Source organism: Coffea arabica, chromosome 3e, assembly GCF_036785885.1.
Source record: "Coffea arabica cultivar ET-39 chromosome 3e, Coffea Arabica ET-39 HiFi, whole genome shotgun sequence".
In the NCBI taxonomy this organism is placed as follows: domain Eukaryota; kingdom Viridiplantae; phylum Streptophyta; class Magnoliopsida; order Gentianales; family Rubiaceae; genus Coffea; species Coffea arabica.
In genome coordinates this window covers 47,117,347-47,135,917 of record NC_092315.1, presented here as the reverse complement: position 1 = coordinate 47,135,917, position 18,571 = coordinate 47,117,347, and the positions used below count along the sequence as shown (strand labels likewise).

At 33.7% G+C, this 18,571-nt stretch overlaps 1 protein-coding gene and 1 long non-coding RNA gene across 6 annotated transcripts; one reads left to right on the top strand and one right to left on the bottom strand.

Moving 5' to 3' along the window:
- Nucleotides 1-693: 693 nt before the first annotated feature.
- Nucleotides 694-6,441, bottom strand: LOC140038316 (uncharacterized). 4 transcript variants are annotated; one of them, XR_011842146.1, is made up of 7 exons: nucleotides 6,146-6,441; nucleotides 4,338-4,430; nucleotides 3,807-4,091; nucleotides 3,583-3,656; nucleotides 2,394-3,060; nucleotides 1,046-1,635; nucleotides 694-915 (listed from the first exon to the last, which is right to left on the bottom strand). It is a non-coding gene; the product is annotated as an uncharacterized lncRNA (long non-coding RNA). The 4 variants fall into 4 exon arrangements; XR_011842147.1 differs by lacking the exons at nucleotides 694-915; nucleotides 1,046-1,635 and having other exon boundaries at nucleotides 2,266-3,060; nucleotides 3,807-3,942; nucleotides 4,024-4,091; XR_011842148.1 differs by lacking the exons at nucleotides 694-915; nucleotides 1,046-1,635 and having other exon boundaries at nucleotides 2,266-3,060; nucleotides 3,583-3,684.
- Nucleotides 6,442-13,058: 6,617 nt separating this feature from the next.
- On the top strand, nucleotides 13,059-17,692 carry LOC113736972 (uncharacterized). 2 transcript variants are annotated; one of them, XM_072083575.1, is made up of 5 exons: nucleotides 13,059-13,440; nucleotides 14,283-14,384; nucleotides 15,418-15,559; nucleotides 15,649-15,695; nucleotides 17,149-17,387. In XM_072083575.1, exons 1-5 carry the CDS (start codon nucleotides 13,354-13,356, stop codon nucleotides 17,197-17,199), a joined length of 429 nt encoding a protein of 142 aa, XP_071939676.1. In that variant the 5' UTR covers nucleotides 13,059-13,353; the 3' UTR covers nucleotides 17,200-17,387. The 2 variants fall into 2 exon arrangements, with proteins under 2 accessions (XP_071939676.1, XP_027120004.1); XM_027264203.2 differs by having other exon boundaries at nucleotides 13,061-13,440; nucleotides 17,229-17,692.
- The last annotated feature ends 879 nt before the right edge of the window (nucleotides 17,693-18,571 follow it).

Genomic DNA, 18,571 nt, shown 5'->3' with positions numbered 1-18,571 from the left:
ATTGGAAAATGTGTGAGCCCTGTTAGTGCTCCATCCAACACGTGTATCATGGGTACTCCCTTCCCATCCAGCATAAATATATATAAAGTGCATCTCAAAACCACATATGGTTAACACATTCTGAGTTGTTTGGCCATGCCTATACTTGTATGTGACACGTTTCCTAGGCGGAGCATGTGCTGGAATATGAGTCACATCCATTGCACCTACCGTATTCTATGCATGAAATAAATGAGTTGGTGTGATGTCTGTAATAGCATTATTCATGGCAAGAAAAAATATTAATCTTAGGAGTAAATAATCGATTTGTAATCGTTAAAAATATGCATTACGAAAAGGGTGCGAAAATTTTCTACTATAAACCAATTGGTGAATCTTCGATCCGTATAAATTTTTGGATGCATATTGTTTTGGCCTCTGGGTCAAACAAGATGTTTTCCTAATTCACAAAGACTTCGTAGGATCTCGTGAATGTTCTTGCATATAGTTTCCAGGGAATGCTGAAATCGTTCAGCAAGACAATGCATTCGATGGTTGTGACATAATATCACCAATGTCATACACACTGCCTCTTCTATTTTTACTCTTTTCTGAGGGTTTTGCGGGAAATATCCTCCACTAACCAAAATTTCACATAATCGCATGAAAGAGTCCACTATGACCCTACAATTCTCAAGAATCCTTGTTGGATATCTATGAATCATTTCTTGGACATAATCTCTTCCCGATAATATGTTATTTCTACATGGCAGTGGCAATATATATTCGACTGCTATTTTGGCTACCGAATTGAAAAGAACAAGAATTGTCCATTCCATTAGTTGCCAATCCTCGTCGTCCTCCTCTTGGTCATAAGAAGTTCCCCAAGTAGTCCAGTTCCTGTCCATGCTTCTACTCTCTCTCGATACAAGCAAACTATACCAATTTCAAAATACCAATTTCATTAGACAATGCATAGGTTATAAGAATCCTTGGTAGGAGAAGACCTAATTTTACATAGACAAATGTGATAGGACAAATAGGTTTTTTGTTATGATACATTTACCTGCATTGTGATACCGTCAAACTAGTGTCTCGAGCAACCAATATATGTCTGGAAGGTTAGCCTACACCGTTGTGAAAGTAGGTAGCCGATACTCTTTCGCAGTAATTTATAGGCAAAGTATGAGTCAGTGTAGTTGGCAGCTATACAAGGGAATCTCACACAATCTTATTTTTGGCTAGTCCATACAGTTATTCGTTTGTTCCTTACCAATAAGTTTACAGAACTTTTAATGGGTCTACGTGAAAACATTTCCACTTTCATTGCTAAAACACAAGTACTTCCATCCGAATGTCTAATAAAGCTATACAATTTTAACAATGTAGATGGCCATATGCATCATTAGCCACTAGTGGTATCAACTGTTGAAGAGCACGAATAGGGAGTAAAAGTTGCAATCTCTACATTTTCATCAGCCAAAAGCCATGTGCGTGCGGGGATGAATTCAAAACAACAACGTTGCTTTTGTCCGGATTTCAGTTCATTGGAGTAATAAAGAGCATAATCAGGGAGACCTCAATGTCATGCAAATATCTTGTTACAAGACAAATCAACTTTCAGTGAGCTGTATTTGAATGCCACCAGTAGGTTACCTGTAATTGATGAGGATAAATGGGACATTCCAATCAAAACGTATAAAACAAATGTTTTGAATTCAGGTGATGAACATTTCATTTTCATTTCTCCACCACTAAAAATCCTTTCATATAATCTGCTATAAAGAAAGTATATATACATATACAAAAAAAGAACTTCAATGAGTACACATATACATTTACATATGTACCTCTATATAAATATATGCATAAATATAACTATATTTATTTATATACAACTATGTATATATACATATATACATATATCTATTTGTATGTTTACATATACATAAATATATAGCTATATCCATATATATTTATATAAATATATATGGATATATATATATTCATATATGCATTTATATCTATCGTTATATATAGGGTTATATATATCCATAAATAAATATATAATTATATTAGGATGTGTGTATATATGGATCCCGACAGCTATGTGTATAATTTACCTCCAGTAATAGCTATGCAATATCCACAATATTAAAAGTTTTTAGCCAAGTGATCACATTACAATTCGTTCAAATTAAAATGAATACCACGTCTTTAATGTCCCCGCTTCTAATCGAAACACACATCAAGTTTCACATAGGGCAAAAATGTAAGCAGTTCCCCTAATTTCATAGTTGAAATCACTTAACATATTCAAATTTCACATAGTAACAACATATATGCCGAATGCTTGGGATTGGTGAGACCAAACTACAAAATTGCTCACCAACTATAAAGGTTTCAGGGAGTACCAAGTGTGTGATGGTTGTGGGGTTTAGGGATCCAGAATGGTATCAGTATAGTAACACTGGAAGCTTTCATCCGACAAGAGGAACATTTGGCAACACTTCTCACTCTTTTCAAACTCTTTCATGCAGGCCAATTGTTTCTGAGACTAGAGCTTAATAGACTCATGTTTCGGATAGCTGTTATCTCAAACCTTTAATGTAGTGACACACTACTCGTTACATCGTTCTCTATCTTCAATTTTCAATTGTGACAACTTGCTGATGTGGGTGGCTGCGTCTCTTAGAGCATCCCCGGTTTTTTGAGATTTAGTGCTTCTAGATCCATCATGTGACAAATTCCCCAAGCTTGATATAGGTCTTTTACCAGGCCTCTTTGAAACAAATTCAACCTCATCATCATGAACAGAGATGTACACATCCTCTCCCAGAAGTCGGAGCAAGGTCCATCGAGTTTCGCCTTTCTGTTGACTGCACCTGCTATTTTTTCGGTAGACCACGGAGAGTGGTGGACATCACTTTGGGCGGATGACTGGGCATGTTTACTGGTACCTGTGTGCCTCTCCAGAATTTCAGTCAACTCAAAGAAAATACCACAGTTTCGACCTTCTTTGAACTGTGCAAAGTGCTTGCTTTCTGGCCATTCAAATATTTACTCACTAGTATGCAACCCCTGAACAAGTAGCATTATCTAAATCATAGTAGAGAATTTTTAAACAGATCTAGTACAACTAGGATTTTTTCAATTACAAGGCAAAGGAAAAGGGCAATCCAGTAGCATTAATTAAAACTCTACAACCTGAGTATGTAATGTTAGATGCAAAATAAGTATCAAGTACAAGACAAATCCATCTCAGATCCAACAATAATCACCAATTATGAACACTTTGATGTGAGTTTAGCAATTTAAGCAATGGCAAACGTTTTAAACACAGGTTGTTGTCAGTATTTCCCTACTGTGGTTCTTTGTTACATCAGCACATTAGGTTGAAAAGCACAAGTCTTAAATTAGGCATATAAAACAGTTTAAGCTTCATAACCGACGAGCCAAACCAAAGCTAATGTTATATTTAAGTAGCAAAGAAACAAAAGGTCGTCAAATAGCCAAAGCTGTTATGAGTATTGTCCATAATGTAGTGCAGTAGTACACAACACATATTCAAATTTAAATGTAGAAGGTAATGGAATGCATTACCCTCTTAAGAGCACTCTATTTTTCCTTGATAGCTTGGAAGGTCAAAAGGTCGGCATTCTACCCGAGTCCTATTTCTGCAGTTGATCGAGACATCCCAGTTAGCTGAGTGAAACAATTTCATTCAGCTTCCAACCTATAAAACTTGGATCGGTATTGATCCCATTTCAAATTTACGTTGCACTTGTCATTCATATGTAAGGACGAGTGATACCAATTTGACCTACCCTTCTGTAGCTTGTTCCATGGACCATTCCTGTGCTACTCCACCAGTGTAGCAACAAAGGTTGGCTCCAAAGTGCGGTGATTTTTTTAATCAGCTATTTCGGAATCATCATTCATTTGACCGACATTTATACATTACTGTTGGGTTAGCGGCAGATAGTAAGAGCAAAAGGACTTGAAAATGAGGGCTGGCAATTGAAAGTTGGAGTAGGCATATACCTTTAGCAAGTCGTTTCTTGCACATGCTCCTAGATCATTTGAAGCGGTCTCGAAATATGATTGCTGGACTATAAAATAAATAAATTTCAATGCAACATGGTCATATTAGGGACTGAAAAGTGTGTAATTTGAAGTAAAAAAGTTCAGCTGAAGTTTGTAATAAAAAAAAATATAAAAGTAGTCAGGCAATCAGCCAAACCACAACTAGTGTGTGCTAAAACAGCTATGGAATATAGATGAAATAAACATATAAATATATAATAATTACTTTCATGGCCAAGTTGATGAAAGTAGTACATGCAAAAGGGTCTTACCACTGCTTTTAAGGACACGACGGCATTTATGGAGCATATAAACGTGTGAAAAAGGACAAGATCGGTGGAACAACAATGTTCCGGAGTGAGGGGCTGCACAAGTCAATGAAGAACTTATAATAGAAATAGGACATTCCAATACAAAGTACTAAAATCCATCTAGATTCTAAGGAGTAAAGGATAGGTAAAGCCCCAACATGAAGGGGGTAGGGTATAAGATTGGCAAATGGGCTGGGTAAAGAAAAAATGCGAAGTTAAAAACAAACAGGCAAGTAAAAAGAATGAGCAAATTATCCAGATGACCATTAAAATTTTGCAATCGTCGAGTTTTGACCATTGAATTATTAAATGTCTAGTTTTGGCCACTGAAATGTCAAAAGTTAAGACTCGAGATCATTCTGTTAGATTTAGTCGTTATGTATGTCAAAATTTGACTGCCACGCAATTCCCAAGATCGCAAGAAAAATGGGCAAATTATCTAGTGGTGATTAACAGGCTGGAGAATAACTTTTACTATTCGATAGTAGTGGCAGTAGAATCTCAAGAAGAAGAATATGAAGAATCCTAGTCTCGCTGCCTTGACTAGCAGAGATGCCCATGGGGGAGGATCTGATTCCTTGCAATCTTCAAGGAGAGAATTGATCTCTTCTCCATTTCAACCCACCGTCTCCATCCACCATAACTCCTCTTCCTCCTCCTCCTGGAAACTAACATTGACGAGTTCCGATTGCTTCAACAACCTCATCACCATCGGTCTTTCAGTTTCCCATGCCTCTGCCCCCAAAGTCAGTACTACTTTTTCTTCCGCCACTTCACCAATTTGAACTTGCTATTGCTGGTGTTGCTGCTGCTATTAGTCTAATCACCCAATCCATCATTCTAGGAAATGAAGATCTTATTCATCAACCATTCCTGCTGATTCTTAATCCCTCCATTCACTTTGTCGTTTCGTTTTTCTTCGTTTCTCAAATGTTTGATGTTGGGTTTAAGTAAAAATAAAAGGAAGACGAGGGACCAGATGCATAGGAGAGGAAGAAGTGGTACAAGAACTCATTTCAACTTTCTAATTTGCCCCATTCGTTTTGTCTTGGGAATAGTGCGGGCAGTTAGATCTAGCATATTTAACGACTAAATCTAATAGAATGGTCTCGAGTCACAACTTTTGATATTTTAATGGTCAAAACCAGACATTTAGTAGTTCAATGGCCAAAACTCGACGATTGCAAAAGTTTAGTGGCCATTTGGATAATTTGCTCAAAAAGAATTAACCAGTCAAATTTTTCTTTCTCATAACACATTAGCCAAATCAACTAACATCAACGTGATTTTATGTTAATAATCCTCTTTCCTCCAGTGTAAAGGCATTTGTACACAAAACATTATCTCAATATAGAGCTGTTGCATTTATTAAGCAAATTTTAGATCTTTTTCGTGTGATTTTCAGGCCTTGCTTGGTATTGTATACCAAATGATAAATAATTAACCAGCCCAAGCATCTAAAGCAGTTAACCAAAGGAACCTCTTTTTCATCTACTTTAAATGGTAAATGTCGTACAAGAACCATGTGGTCATTATAAATGGCTATCTGGAACTGATATTTGTCTTCTTAAAACGGTGAAAATAGGAACCATTGGCTCCCTGCAATTGTACTAAAAAAGAATCCAAAAAATAACGAACCTTAAGTTTTAACCTCGACTACAGTATCATTGTACAATTAATCTGCTATTTGGAGCTAATAAAAGTTGCGATTGCATAGCCCTTTCCATGAATCAAAAAAACAATGCAACAATTTATAGAAGAAGATGTACCTAAAGGGAAATTATTGGATTCCTGCCAGATGGTTGACGAAGATGGCCGCCGACAACCAAGAAGCACCTCTCTTCTCTATGCTCAGTGTTCGCACACTAACACCCACGAAAAACACATGAAGGCACTATCAGACATCAGGTAAGCAATTTTAAGGAGTGAAACTTATTACGTCAAACCACCGGATGTCTGCTCTTTTTCTGATACACGAAACAAGAAGGTGGAGATGTTGAAATCCAGAGTAAAGTACAGAGGTGGGGGGAAGGGTTTTGAGTTGCTTGCTTTATGGGAGAACTTCTTTCTAACGTTCATAATACAATAAGTGTTTGTACTTGTTTTGGATACAAAGTAGTGGGGACGAATTATTTCGGTCAAATTTGGTCAATTTTTCCAAAATTTTACTGTTAAGAAATTAGAATAAAGGAAACTATCAGTCCACACAAAGCGATTATTATTTATTATTTAATGTCTGTAGAATTTCTTTTAATACGTTGTAGGAGTGGAAACACATTTGTATCATATACACTCTTTTCCTTATAAAATGGAAAACAATAGATTATATAAATTTTGAACTAGTTTTATTATTTTGTTTCATGATATTGTTTTGTGTTACAAGTTTGACACACAAAAAATTTATAATGTCATTGTATTTTACAACTTTAAAGTATATTTAATTGTTTCTAATATCATAAAGAGAAATGTTATTTACACTTAATTTTTTATTATTTGCACTCTAATTTTTTGTTTTATCATATAGTTTAATAAATAAAAATTATACGATTAAAGTGATTTTGAGAATGTAATTTAAAAAATGGGAGTATAAATAACATTTCCTTATGTTAATTCATCTCCATAAAACAACCAACTAACCTAGCAATGGTAAATGAAAATAAATACATAAACAAAAGACAGAAAATATTCAATATATTTAAAAAAAAATTGGACACTAGTTAGAAGACACTCTTGGTATTAATTTATGGGATAATTAAAATTAATTTGAGAAATTATCCAAAATGCAAGGAGGCAACAATTATATTAGAAAATGATTTCCAAATAAAACAAAATTTGTATGACAAAAAAATGATGCTAGAAAAGAAATTTCTATTGTTTTCTAGATGTTGTTCCTAACTCAAGAAATATATATATATATATATATATATATATATATGGATTAACTTTTTATGTATTAATAGTGTGGTGATTTTTTTTATATTAAAGATTTTGAATGTATGTTACATGTGCATGATCTGAATTTGAAATTTGGATTCATGTTATGTGGTATGATCTAAATTTGCTCCTAACAAAAAATTATACACTGATAGTGTATAAAAAAGTTGTCATATATATATATATATATATAAGGTAAATTTTATATAAACTAACAGTGCATACACTATTACCATTAGATTCATGATACATATGCAAAAGTTGAATGTCAAATTCAAATTTTACAAAGTTATCATTCATCCCACACTGACAGTAGGAAAGATTAATCCATTATATATATATATATATATATATATATATATATATATATATATATATATATATATATATGTGTGAATTTTTCAAATGGTGCGTTAATACACATAATATTCACCTAACATAACATGTGCATACACATATTAACAATTATTATCTTTTCTTGTATTTATATACTTTTCCTATTTAATCTTACCTATGTTCTTTTATATTTATTTACTTTTTTTAATTAATCTTACATTTTCAAAAATATAACACCTGAAATATATTTTAATGAGTGTTCTATAAGCACTGGTTAGACAGGCCCTATATATGTGTGTGTGTGTATTTTTAGAGCACAAGTAAATTAAAGATATAGAGAAGCTATTAGAAAAATAATTGAATGTACTCAAGCATATATACGTGCGTGTGTCTATATATATGTGTGTGTGTGTATATATACATATATGTTTGTGTGTGTATATTGCATGGTCCAAAAGTTCTTTTTATACACTACAAAAACAAGGGATAATTTCAGAAACCTCCCCTAAGAATTTTTACTGTTTCACTGACCTCTCTCCATATGTTGAAATTTACACTAACCTCCGTTAAGGTTAATTATTTTATAACATTTAGATCCAATCAATAATTAAAAATTAATATTAGGATAGAGAAGATAATATGATTCCATCATTACCCCTCTTTTACTACATTATTTAATTAATTCAATATTAATCTACATATTAAAGAAAAACACTAAAATTTGCTATTTATCATTATGGATCAAATCACATATAGTATCAAAAAATAGTATATCATTGGATACGGCTAAATCCACACCTTTCTAGTGTAAATCCACATCTTTTACGCTAAAATATCTATAAACCTCATACTATTTATCAGGATTTCATAGAAACTTTTTCAATACCAAAACTAATCTTTTGTGGTGGGAAAAGATGATGTCAATTAAGTTTATTTTTCTCCCCACTCAATTTCATCCTTTCATCATCCTTTTTCCTTACTTTCTGATGTTCACGAACTATAGCAGATCTTATAACATTTAGACCCAATCAATAATTAAAACTTAATATTAGGATAGAGAAGATAATATGATTCCATTATTGCCCCTCTTCTACTACATTATTTAGTTAATTCAATATTAACCTACACATTAAAGAAAAATACTAAAATTTACTGTTTATCATTATGGATCAAATCACATATAGTATCAAAAAATAGTATATCATTGGATAGGACTAAATCCACACCCCTCTAGTGTAAATCCACATATTTTACGCTAAAATATCTATAAACCTCATACTATTTATCAGGATTTCATAGGAACTTTTTCAATACCAATACTAATCTTTTGTGGTGGAAAAAGATGATGCCAATTAAGTTTATTTCCCCCCCCCACTCAATTGCGTCCTTTCATCATCCTTTTTCCTTACTTTCTGATGTTCACAAACTATAGCAGCAACTATTATCATCAGTTGGAGAACTCTGAACTTCTAGCTCCAAGTGAGTATGAAATCATTGCAATAATCATCATTTGTTTTTTATTATCAATAGATATTTGAAAATCAAGTATCACTCTTCAATCTTGATCCTGAAATTTTTATTTTTTATTATCAATAATATTGGGTTTTCTTGATTGGATGTTTTAAGAAATTTTAGTCATTTTAGAGTCTTTGGGTATTATGGTTTCTAATCTTTTATTTGATTTGGACACCAAACAATCATATGTTTAGTTGGTTGGATCAATATGGTTATTCAGATGAGAAGCTTATTTTTATGCTGGAAAAAATTGACATGGAAATAATTATTGTTTGGTAGTATTAATCTGCTTACCAACGTAATTCTATTAATTCTCTTAATATGTTGAGTGCTTGTAACAATTGGTTATTTTTAAATTAGTACACTTGTAATTGATTTTATTCTTAGCATATATGTGAATTCTGGTATGAATTACTAACATTTTATAGGTATCAAGTGTAATTAAGCCAAAATAACTTATGGAATATTTATCAATATTTTTTGATCTCAAGTCATACATATATGCATATGTGACTGGTTTCATTATTCTTTTAACTACAGGCATAATGTGTGAAAGAGAATCAATGACTTTTGAAATAGAAACTGAATCATAATATGCAATGCAAGATGATCTTTTGGAATTACAAAAGAATCATTTTGAAAATCTCGAGTCTTTTGAAAGTAACTCAAGAGTTTGTTTTAAAATGAGGCTTTTCTTTGTCTATTAAGAGGTCCAAAAAAGATAAATTGATAGTTATAGGGTATGGTGGAGGAGGCATATATCGCAATAAAACTAATCTCTCGGAGCACAATTGTAAGAGAAATACAGCATCAAGACTTATTAATTGTTTTTTTGAAATTTGTGGAAGAAAGAAGAAGGGACACTGAAAGCCTGAAATAGGAAATCCCATCCATAATCATGCATCTTCGGAAGATATGTTAGGTTATCCTTTTTGTCATCGGTTCTCCAAGAATGAGGAAATAGATGTTGAAGAGTTGATCAAGTATGGTATACCAACTCGTCAAATTCTTTCTACAATAAGGCAACACAATGCCAACACTCAAGCAATATCTAAGATGGTAAACAATTTGAAGGCAAAGTTGTGAAAACAATATTTATTTGGTCGCACACTTATACAAGTTTTGTTGGAGGAACTTGGTAAGGAAGGTTTTATCTATAGCTCAATGCAAGTTCCTAATGGACGGATAACACACTTATTCTTTGATCATCCTTTTTTAATTGTATTGAGTAGAAGTTATCCTAATGTCTTTCTGATGGATTGCACTTATAAGACCAATGGATATAAAATGACACTGCTTGAGATTATTGGTTGTTCAAGTTTCAATAAATCATTCTACTCTTGTTTTGTTTTCTTGAAAAATAAGGAAAAAGAAGATTATATACGGGCACTAAGAATATTTTCTAGTATACTTGGTGATGATTTTCAGCCTACTGTTGTTGCCACTGATAGAGAATTGGCATTGATGAAGGCTATTCAAATTGTATTTCCATCAACTATGAACATTTTTTGTGTCTGGCATATTGAAAAGAATATAGTGTCACGTTGCAAAAATCAATTTATGGAAAGAGAAGATTGGAATGGATTCTTATCATCTCGGACTGGTGTAGTTAATTCTACAACTCAAATGGAATATGAAGAAGCCCTACAAAATTTTGAGTATATTTATGCAGAAAAGAAACATGCTTTGGATTACATTCAAACTACTTAGCTACCTTCTAAAAAGCATTTTATGAGTGCATGGACAAACGAATACGCTAATTTTAGAAACGTGCTACTTCAAGAGCTAAAAGTGCACATGCTTTGATTAAGAAATACTTGCAAGTATCTAGTGGTAATCTATGTGAGGTGAAGAACAAAATAGGTCATGCTATCAAGCATCAATTTCAAGCAATCAAGACACAACTTGAAAGTGAAAAGACTAGAGTTCTGCATCGCTTCCTTATTCCTTTTTCAGTGAACCTATCACTTGCATGCCTTTGTTTGCATTAGATAAACTTTAGAAGTAGTATGAATTAGCTAAATCTGACGATGAGTTGTTACCTTGTGAAAATCAATTCATGACTACGATGGGTCTTCCTTGTGCACATGAGATGAGGAACTTGAATTTAATTCAGCTTGACAGTATTCATTCATAGTGGAGACTTGATATTAGGTCATTCAAGGATAATGAGAAAGTCCAAGATATTGAGGAAATTCCTTCCAAAGTTTGATTGGAGAAGTTACATGACAAGTTCAAGAATGGCCACTTGATAGAAAAAGAGAAATAAGAAACAAGATTTCTGAACTTGTGAATGAAAAAACTCCAGTGGTTTATGAACTTGAGATTCGCACTCAAAAAGGTTGTCCATCTCTATTGAAAAGAAAAGGAAGTACTAATTCTACAAGGCGTAATCCTTCAACCTTAGAGTATGTCGAAAATTCAAGAAGGTGTAGCAAATGCAAAGGTTCTGGTCATAACTCTCGCACATGTGAAAAGATCACAAACCTTTATGTGCCATTATCTCATAGTGAAATGATAGAAAACAACTCAATTGGCACTATATCTAGTGCAACTGATGACTTCTTGTGGAGCTAGATTTTGGTATGATTTGCAAGAATTGGTGTACAAACACATTCCTTTCCATTGATTATGTCTATCCCTAACATGGGATTTTTTCTTCTTTTTCAGACTCAAATGCATTAGCTGCATGCATCATGGAAGACAACAGACGAGAAATTTTGTTTCAAATAGCATTATGGGGTTGTGACGGGTTTTGTTTTATATAATAGGGACATTTAGATTTCAATTTTCTATAGAGAATTCATATTCATGTATTTGTTTGGATATCCAGTAGATATACTTACATATGTTAATTTCTAAATTTCTTGATGTTTTTCTTCATTCCTTTTGTTGGCATTGGTTGAAACAATATTATTATCTCTTATTATGTATGAGAAGATGAGAAATGTTTTGATAAATTTTTGCTATGCTCTGGTACATTTTAGTTGATGATGATAGTTGCTACTATAAGTCTTCAATATTGGAAGGTAAGGACAAGGAATGATAAAAGGATGCAGTAAAGTAGGGGGAAAGGATGAACTTGATTAACTCCATCTTTGCCCACCACAAAAGGCTTGTTTTGGTATTGAAGAAGTTCCTATGAAATCCTTATAAATAGTATGGGTTTCATAGACATTTTGATGTAAAGGGTATGGATTTAGACTAGAAGGGTATGGATTTAGCCTTACCCTATGTTATTTTATATTTTTCACTTAACATAAGATACAAATTATTCTTTTCAATCATATATTCATTCTCAAACAAGATCAACAACAAATAATCAAAAAATTTGCAACCAAAATATTATAAAGAACAAAGTTTAATATCATAAATATTCTTGTCAACATATTAACATTAGTTGCTAAGATTTTTATGGTATTAAAGTTCACTCTTTAAAATATTTTGGTTATATTTTTTTAATCATTTGTTGTTGATCTTGTTTGACAATAAGTTTGAAACTGAAAAGAGTAATTTGGATCTTATGTTAAGTGAAATATATAGAATGATGTACTATTTTTGATACCATATATGATTTAATTCCTTACGATAAATAGTAAATTCTAGTATTTTCTTTAATGTTTGGGTTGATATTAGATTAATTAAACAATTTAGTAATGAGGGACGATGGTAAAATCATATTATCTTGCTCTCCTAACATAACTTGTTAATTGTTGGTTGGACCTAAATGTTACAAGATAATAAATCTTTGGGGAGGTTGATAAAATTTTCAAAATCTTAAGGGAGGACAGTGAAATAATCAGAATCCTCAGGGGAGTTTTCTGAAATTATCCCACAAAAACAATTGATTAGGTGGTAGAAAAATTATAGCCTGGCTAGAAAAGAAAATAATTTTTTTATTCATTTATTTAGTTTCCCGTATGTGTCGTCCGGAGTCCAATCCCCTCCTCCTTCTCTCTCACACACAACACACAGTAAAAAAACCTCTAAATTCTGCAGCTCATCTCAGAAGCCTCTGATTCACTATAATATGATGATGGCTCCAATATAGACTTATCACCTGTTTTGAATACCTGGGTTTTCTTCCAAATTCTGTAATTTTCCTCTTATTTCCCCATCTGGGCTCCGTTGATTTCCTTATTTTCATTGGAGAAAGAAAGAAAGGAAATTAAAGAGAAACTTGCAACAAAAAATGGGGAAAAATCAAGCTTACAAAGCTATGCAAAGAGCAAGGCTGGGTGCCAACTCTGCTGCTCCTGAAGAGATCAATGACGGCATGGTTCGTACCCTTCCATTCTATTTTTCCTTTTCTGTTTTTTGAACCATTTTTCCTTTGTACCAAATGAAATATATGCCTTGTGAATGATTTTTTTTTTGGTTGATGAACTACCATGGCTATCCTTTTTCTTCTTTTTTTTTTTGTTTTATGAATATCGGATTTTACTCTTGGTGTTATCTGGGATGTTTGCAGAATTTTTTTCATTTATTTTTTTAGATTTTTGGATGATTTCAAGAAATTGGGCCGAGAGTTTTGGTGCATGTGAAAAATTGGACTAAAAGGTTAAAATCAAGCTTGAATTTGGATAGCCTTAATTTGCTGCTAGTATTTAGCTGTCAATGATTGGATAACTTACAGTTTTGGGTCGTGAATTAAATGGATGACATAAGTGCTTTGTTATTTTTTTTGTTTTGATGCTTTTCTTTTTGTTTGTGGCTTGAAATTTAATTGGGGTTTGTTTAAAAGAGATTTGGTCAGTCTATAAGCTAGAAGAAGACTCTATTGCTTGATTCAGGAAAAAGTGAAAACTACGTAAATGATGCGATTCTATGAAATCTATGAGGATGTGATTAACGGTGTTTGAAATTACTAGTAAAGTGCGCCATAATTCTTGAAGCATTGGGTGTTTGTATATTGGTATTATGTTTCTATTGAAGCCGATTCATATCTTGTATTAGCAGTGAAGTAGACTAGTCTTTGTATTCAGTTCTTCCTTTGGTTGCTCTGATTAAGATCATTGTCAAGCGCATAACCTTTCATTTTACATGTAATGGATCTAGATTACTGAGTTTGAGTTGGCAAAGTGGTTTTGCCCTGTGCATTTCTGATGAGGACTGTCGCAGGTGGATGGTTCTTTTCATTCACCAGAGTGGCATGCTGCTCGTTTGGCAAGTCTCAATAAATCTCATACTGTTACGTGGGAAGAGTTCAAAAGGAAGCAAAAGGTATTCTGCTGGATGTTCTTGTGTTTGATCTTGTCTTAGTACCTCCACAGTTTGACTGCTGTGATTTGTTGCAAGGGCAAAAAAGCTCGATTAGACTACTGCTCAAAGGTGTTGAGTTATTGCCACATACAACATGGAAAGATGTACCTCATGATTGCTTCATAACTCATTTTCGTTTTGCATTGTTTGCTGTTGTCAAAGCATATATTTGTTATCCTTACATTTGGTGAAACATTATTGAAAGATGTTATGCTTTTAAACAAATAGTAATAGTTAGCTCCTCTAATTTTGTTTCAAGATTCCTGATATTGCTCTCAAAAGAAAATCTTGAACAAAGAAACAACTGGCTTTACAGCTTACTAATTTCAGAATGCATGAAATTGCATTTAAAGATTGGGGAAGACATACTGGGCTCTTGAGATGTATGAGATAGTATGCTTGCATTTCTGTAATGGTGTTGGGATCAACATAAACGAACTCTAAAGGTACACAGACTATTGACCCTTCAGATTTTGGACAGTTGTAGGAATTGTAACTGCTGGTTTTCTCATTGTGCCTGAGTGGCTTACAAGTTAATTCGAACTTCCTGTGGACAACAAGTCACATCCATTCTGTCAAAAAAGGACCTGAGACTAGATGTTCAATTCTATGTTGTGTCCTGGGTTGTGCGACTAGGTCCTCTGATCTTGGGGGTGTATCATTATCCTTTTCTTCTGTGAAAAGGATTCCATATAATGAAATTTGACTTTGGTTTTGGTGGTCTTAAAGAATTAAAGTTGCAGTATTTGTAGTCACGTTATGGATGGTCCAGTGTGCAGATTAGATTGGGGTGGGCAAAATGGCATTCTTGAGCATATTCAACTTAAGTTTTGTGACTGTTATGAGATATTTTGGCTTGACATTTGTTGTTCTATGTCTTCCGAAGATAACCAGATAAAAGATTCTGGTTGTGATGAGGTTTGATGTGGTGAGTCTCGTAATTGATTTTGTGAATTGCATTCTCTTGTTGCTTTCTCATGGGTTACTCTGTTAGGAAGAAGAAATGAAAAAGGGGGAGTTAGAAGCAGACAAGGATAGAATGATGAGGGAGTACAGGGCTCAACTAGATGCTGAAAGGGCTCTCAAACTTTCTCAAGGGAAAAACCACTCAAGCAGGAAATCTGGCCGCAGAAAAGGTAATGTATTATGTAGTGAAAGGAAGAGCATATTCTTGTTACTAGTTACATAATTAGATTTCTTGAGTGGTGAACTTTTATTCTTCCAGAAAAGAAAGATAAGGATTCAAAGAAGCGCAGCAGCAAGAAGAGAAAGGTGCGCTCAAAAGTGTTCTTTATTCTTTTTCCTCTTTTTTCAAATCTTTTTTGTGATTGTGCTTAGAGTAAAATAGAAATGTATATAACCATACAAATTTAGTAGGTAAAGTACCAAACAGTCTTTTGGAATTAAGAAATTTTTTTTGATAACATCCACGTGATGCATTTAACATATAAGCAGTTATTTTGAGTTTGGCCCTGTCCACATGGTGCTAAACTTGTGATAAGGTTTGTCCTTCTTCATGGTTTTACTAAATCTGATTCTTATGCGTACGTCTATAATGAAAATTCTTATGCGTATATCTATAATGAATGTAGTGTTTTCTGTAATTATCACAATGCAAGATCTGTTAGGTAATCTATTCCTTGTTGACGGATGCCCTTCATGAGAACATTTTGCATGAGAAAAAATGGTAGCGAACTTGGAAGGTATTCTTTTTGCTCAATCATAGATAATGGAAGTTCCTGTCGTCACTTCTTTTCATAAGCAGTCAATCAAATAGAAGATTGACAGGACCCTGGTTCAAATAGTGCAAATTGGGGGTTTTTTTTTTGGGGGTGGGGGATTTCTTGCTACCAGTTTATCAGACTGAAATTTAACGAGTTTCTGCTCTTCACAAGATGGGGATGTGGTAGAGGTGACTTCTTCCATCCTTTCCACTTCTTTAGTCAACCATTCAGAAAGCGCTGAGTTCATATTCGCTGAAAGAGTTTTATTCACCTGCTCAACCGCAATTACGGTTCCAATATAAAGGTTTCTTGGCAGTCAATTAGTTCATCTGTTTTCCACATTTTTGCTTTTAAGTAGAATGTTTTCAATCTTTGTCTACAATAAGATAGCTGGTTTCAATGGGTTAACCCAATTTCACTGCCCTTGCGGGTGTATGTAACGTATAAGTTGTAAGCTACCTGAGATAAATTGGTCTATGGAGCTTCTTTTTGAGGTTCTCATCATTGGAAATTTTCTACTTTTATTATTGACATTTTAAGGTTTAGTGGATTAATACGATTCTCCATAGTTGAGGAGCATCGATTAGTGCAAGGGTTCATCAAATTACCTGAAAAGCTGTTTGGGGTGCACATAAATGGTTTTCATTTGTTTTTCTGTTTCTCTTTTGATGCTGTACAATAATGTCGCATACTTGCATTGCAAGATGTAGATTCCACTTAAGTTTTGACCAATATGTTGTAATTTTATGCTCCATATGCATGAAGAAATGAAAGATTTAGTATTGGATTTTAACTCAGCCCCTACCTCAAGCATTTTTCGGTGAGTCAGGGAAGAAATGCTATAGTGTTTTTGGTATTACTTGTGTTGTGGTGTCTCTTTGATTCTTCTCTCAGCAAGCAGGGAAGTACGAGTACTCATAGAGAACTTATGACTTGTGTTATAGCCGTTTTAACGATTAATCATCTGAACAGAATCTGACTGTGTGGTTTATATTCTACAGTTAACAAATATGAATGAAGCCAACTATGATCTTCTTTGTTTCATGTTATGAAATACCTGATTTGGATTATATATTCTTAGCATTCGAGGAGATATTCAGATTCTAGTTCTTCAAGTTCACCCTCAGAGTCTTCAAGTAGTGATGACGAATCAAGAGGATCAAAGTCAAGGTCTAAGAGAAGGAAGAAAGAAAAAAAGCATCGATCAAGATCCAAGCAATCCAGCAGTGATAGTGGAGAACCTGACGGGCCTTTGCCACTTTCTAGATTCTTTGGGAAAAGCTGATTTTATTGTACTTGTACCATTAATCTTCTCTTAGATTAGCGGTTGAGGGGATTCTTCCGAAGTCAACAGAATCTAGGTTGCACTTTTTATTAATGTATGTATCCATAGCCTTCTGTCTCGTTATTACAGATCAATGTCTTCCTGAGCTAGAGGTTATGTAGTGAATGTGGGAACAACTTCTATATTTCTTGGATTACTGTCTACTAAAATTTGAAACTGCTTACATTGTGATCTTATAGAATCTGATAGAACTTTTCAGAGTGGAGGAGGTCAGTTATTCTCCTTTTCCAAACTTAAAAGCCTCTTTTTTTGAGTTTGGACTCTAGGGTAGCTGCGCTGCAAATGTTGAACGTGATTCCACTCTTGGGATGGATGACGGGGAACAGCAAAAGTTGCCATTCAACTCACTGCAGTAACATAATGCTTTTCTGGATATATGTTCGACTGGTACAAAGTGTTCTCAACGAATATGCAGAGTTCTATGTCTTGCATTACTGTCCTTTGCAACTGAGTTCCCTTATGTTTGTCTCTGTTATCATGAGTGGCTGCTGGATTTTCTTCTAAAAATGCCATTAGTTTTATAACTCAATGATAAAGGTTGCAATGGTTGGAGTCTTAGGACTTCTTGTCAGATCTGATGGATGAGAAGTTGCCATAAGTACGAGGTATGTACGCCAATGGACTTTGATAGATACTTTTTAGCCAGGTATATTCACCAGAGTCTGGACTATGTATGACCTTGTAACAAATGCACCCAGAGGCCCCTATACAATCCAATATTTGCGCATCCATCCATCCATGTGATTCAAAACTCTCTGAACTGGGATATGGTTGTTTGTACTCTAATAAATTGGAGGGATAAAAACATTAAACTCGCTTGAATTTTACCCTCAATTGTATTTTACTCGCTTAATTCAATAAATAGGCACTTTGCTCCTCTGTTTTTTGTTTTAGGACGAAAGTGCAATTTTCATATTAATTATTATTTTATTTCTTTTTTTTTTTGTTCATTTTCTACTTGTCCTTTTTTTATTTTTAAAATTTTTCTTCCTTCTCTCATGTGGTTGACTACTATTTCCTCTTTGCTGTTATTACCCATATATTAATTTTCATATGTGTGTGTCCATACCTATATATAT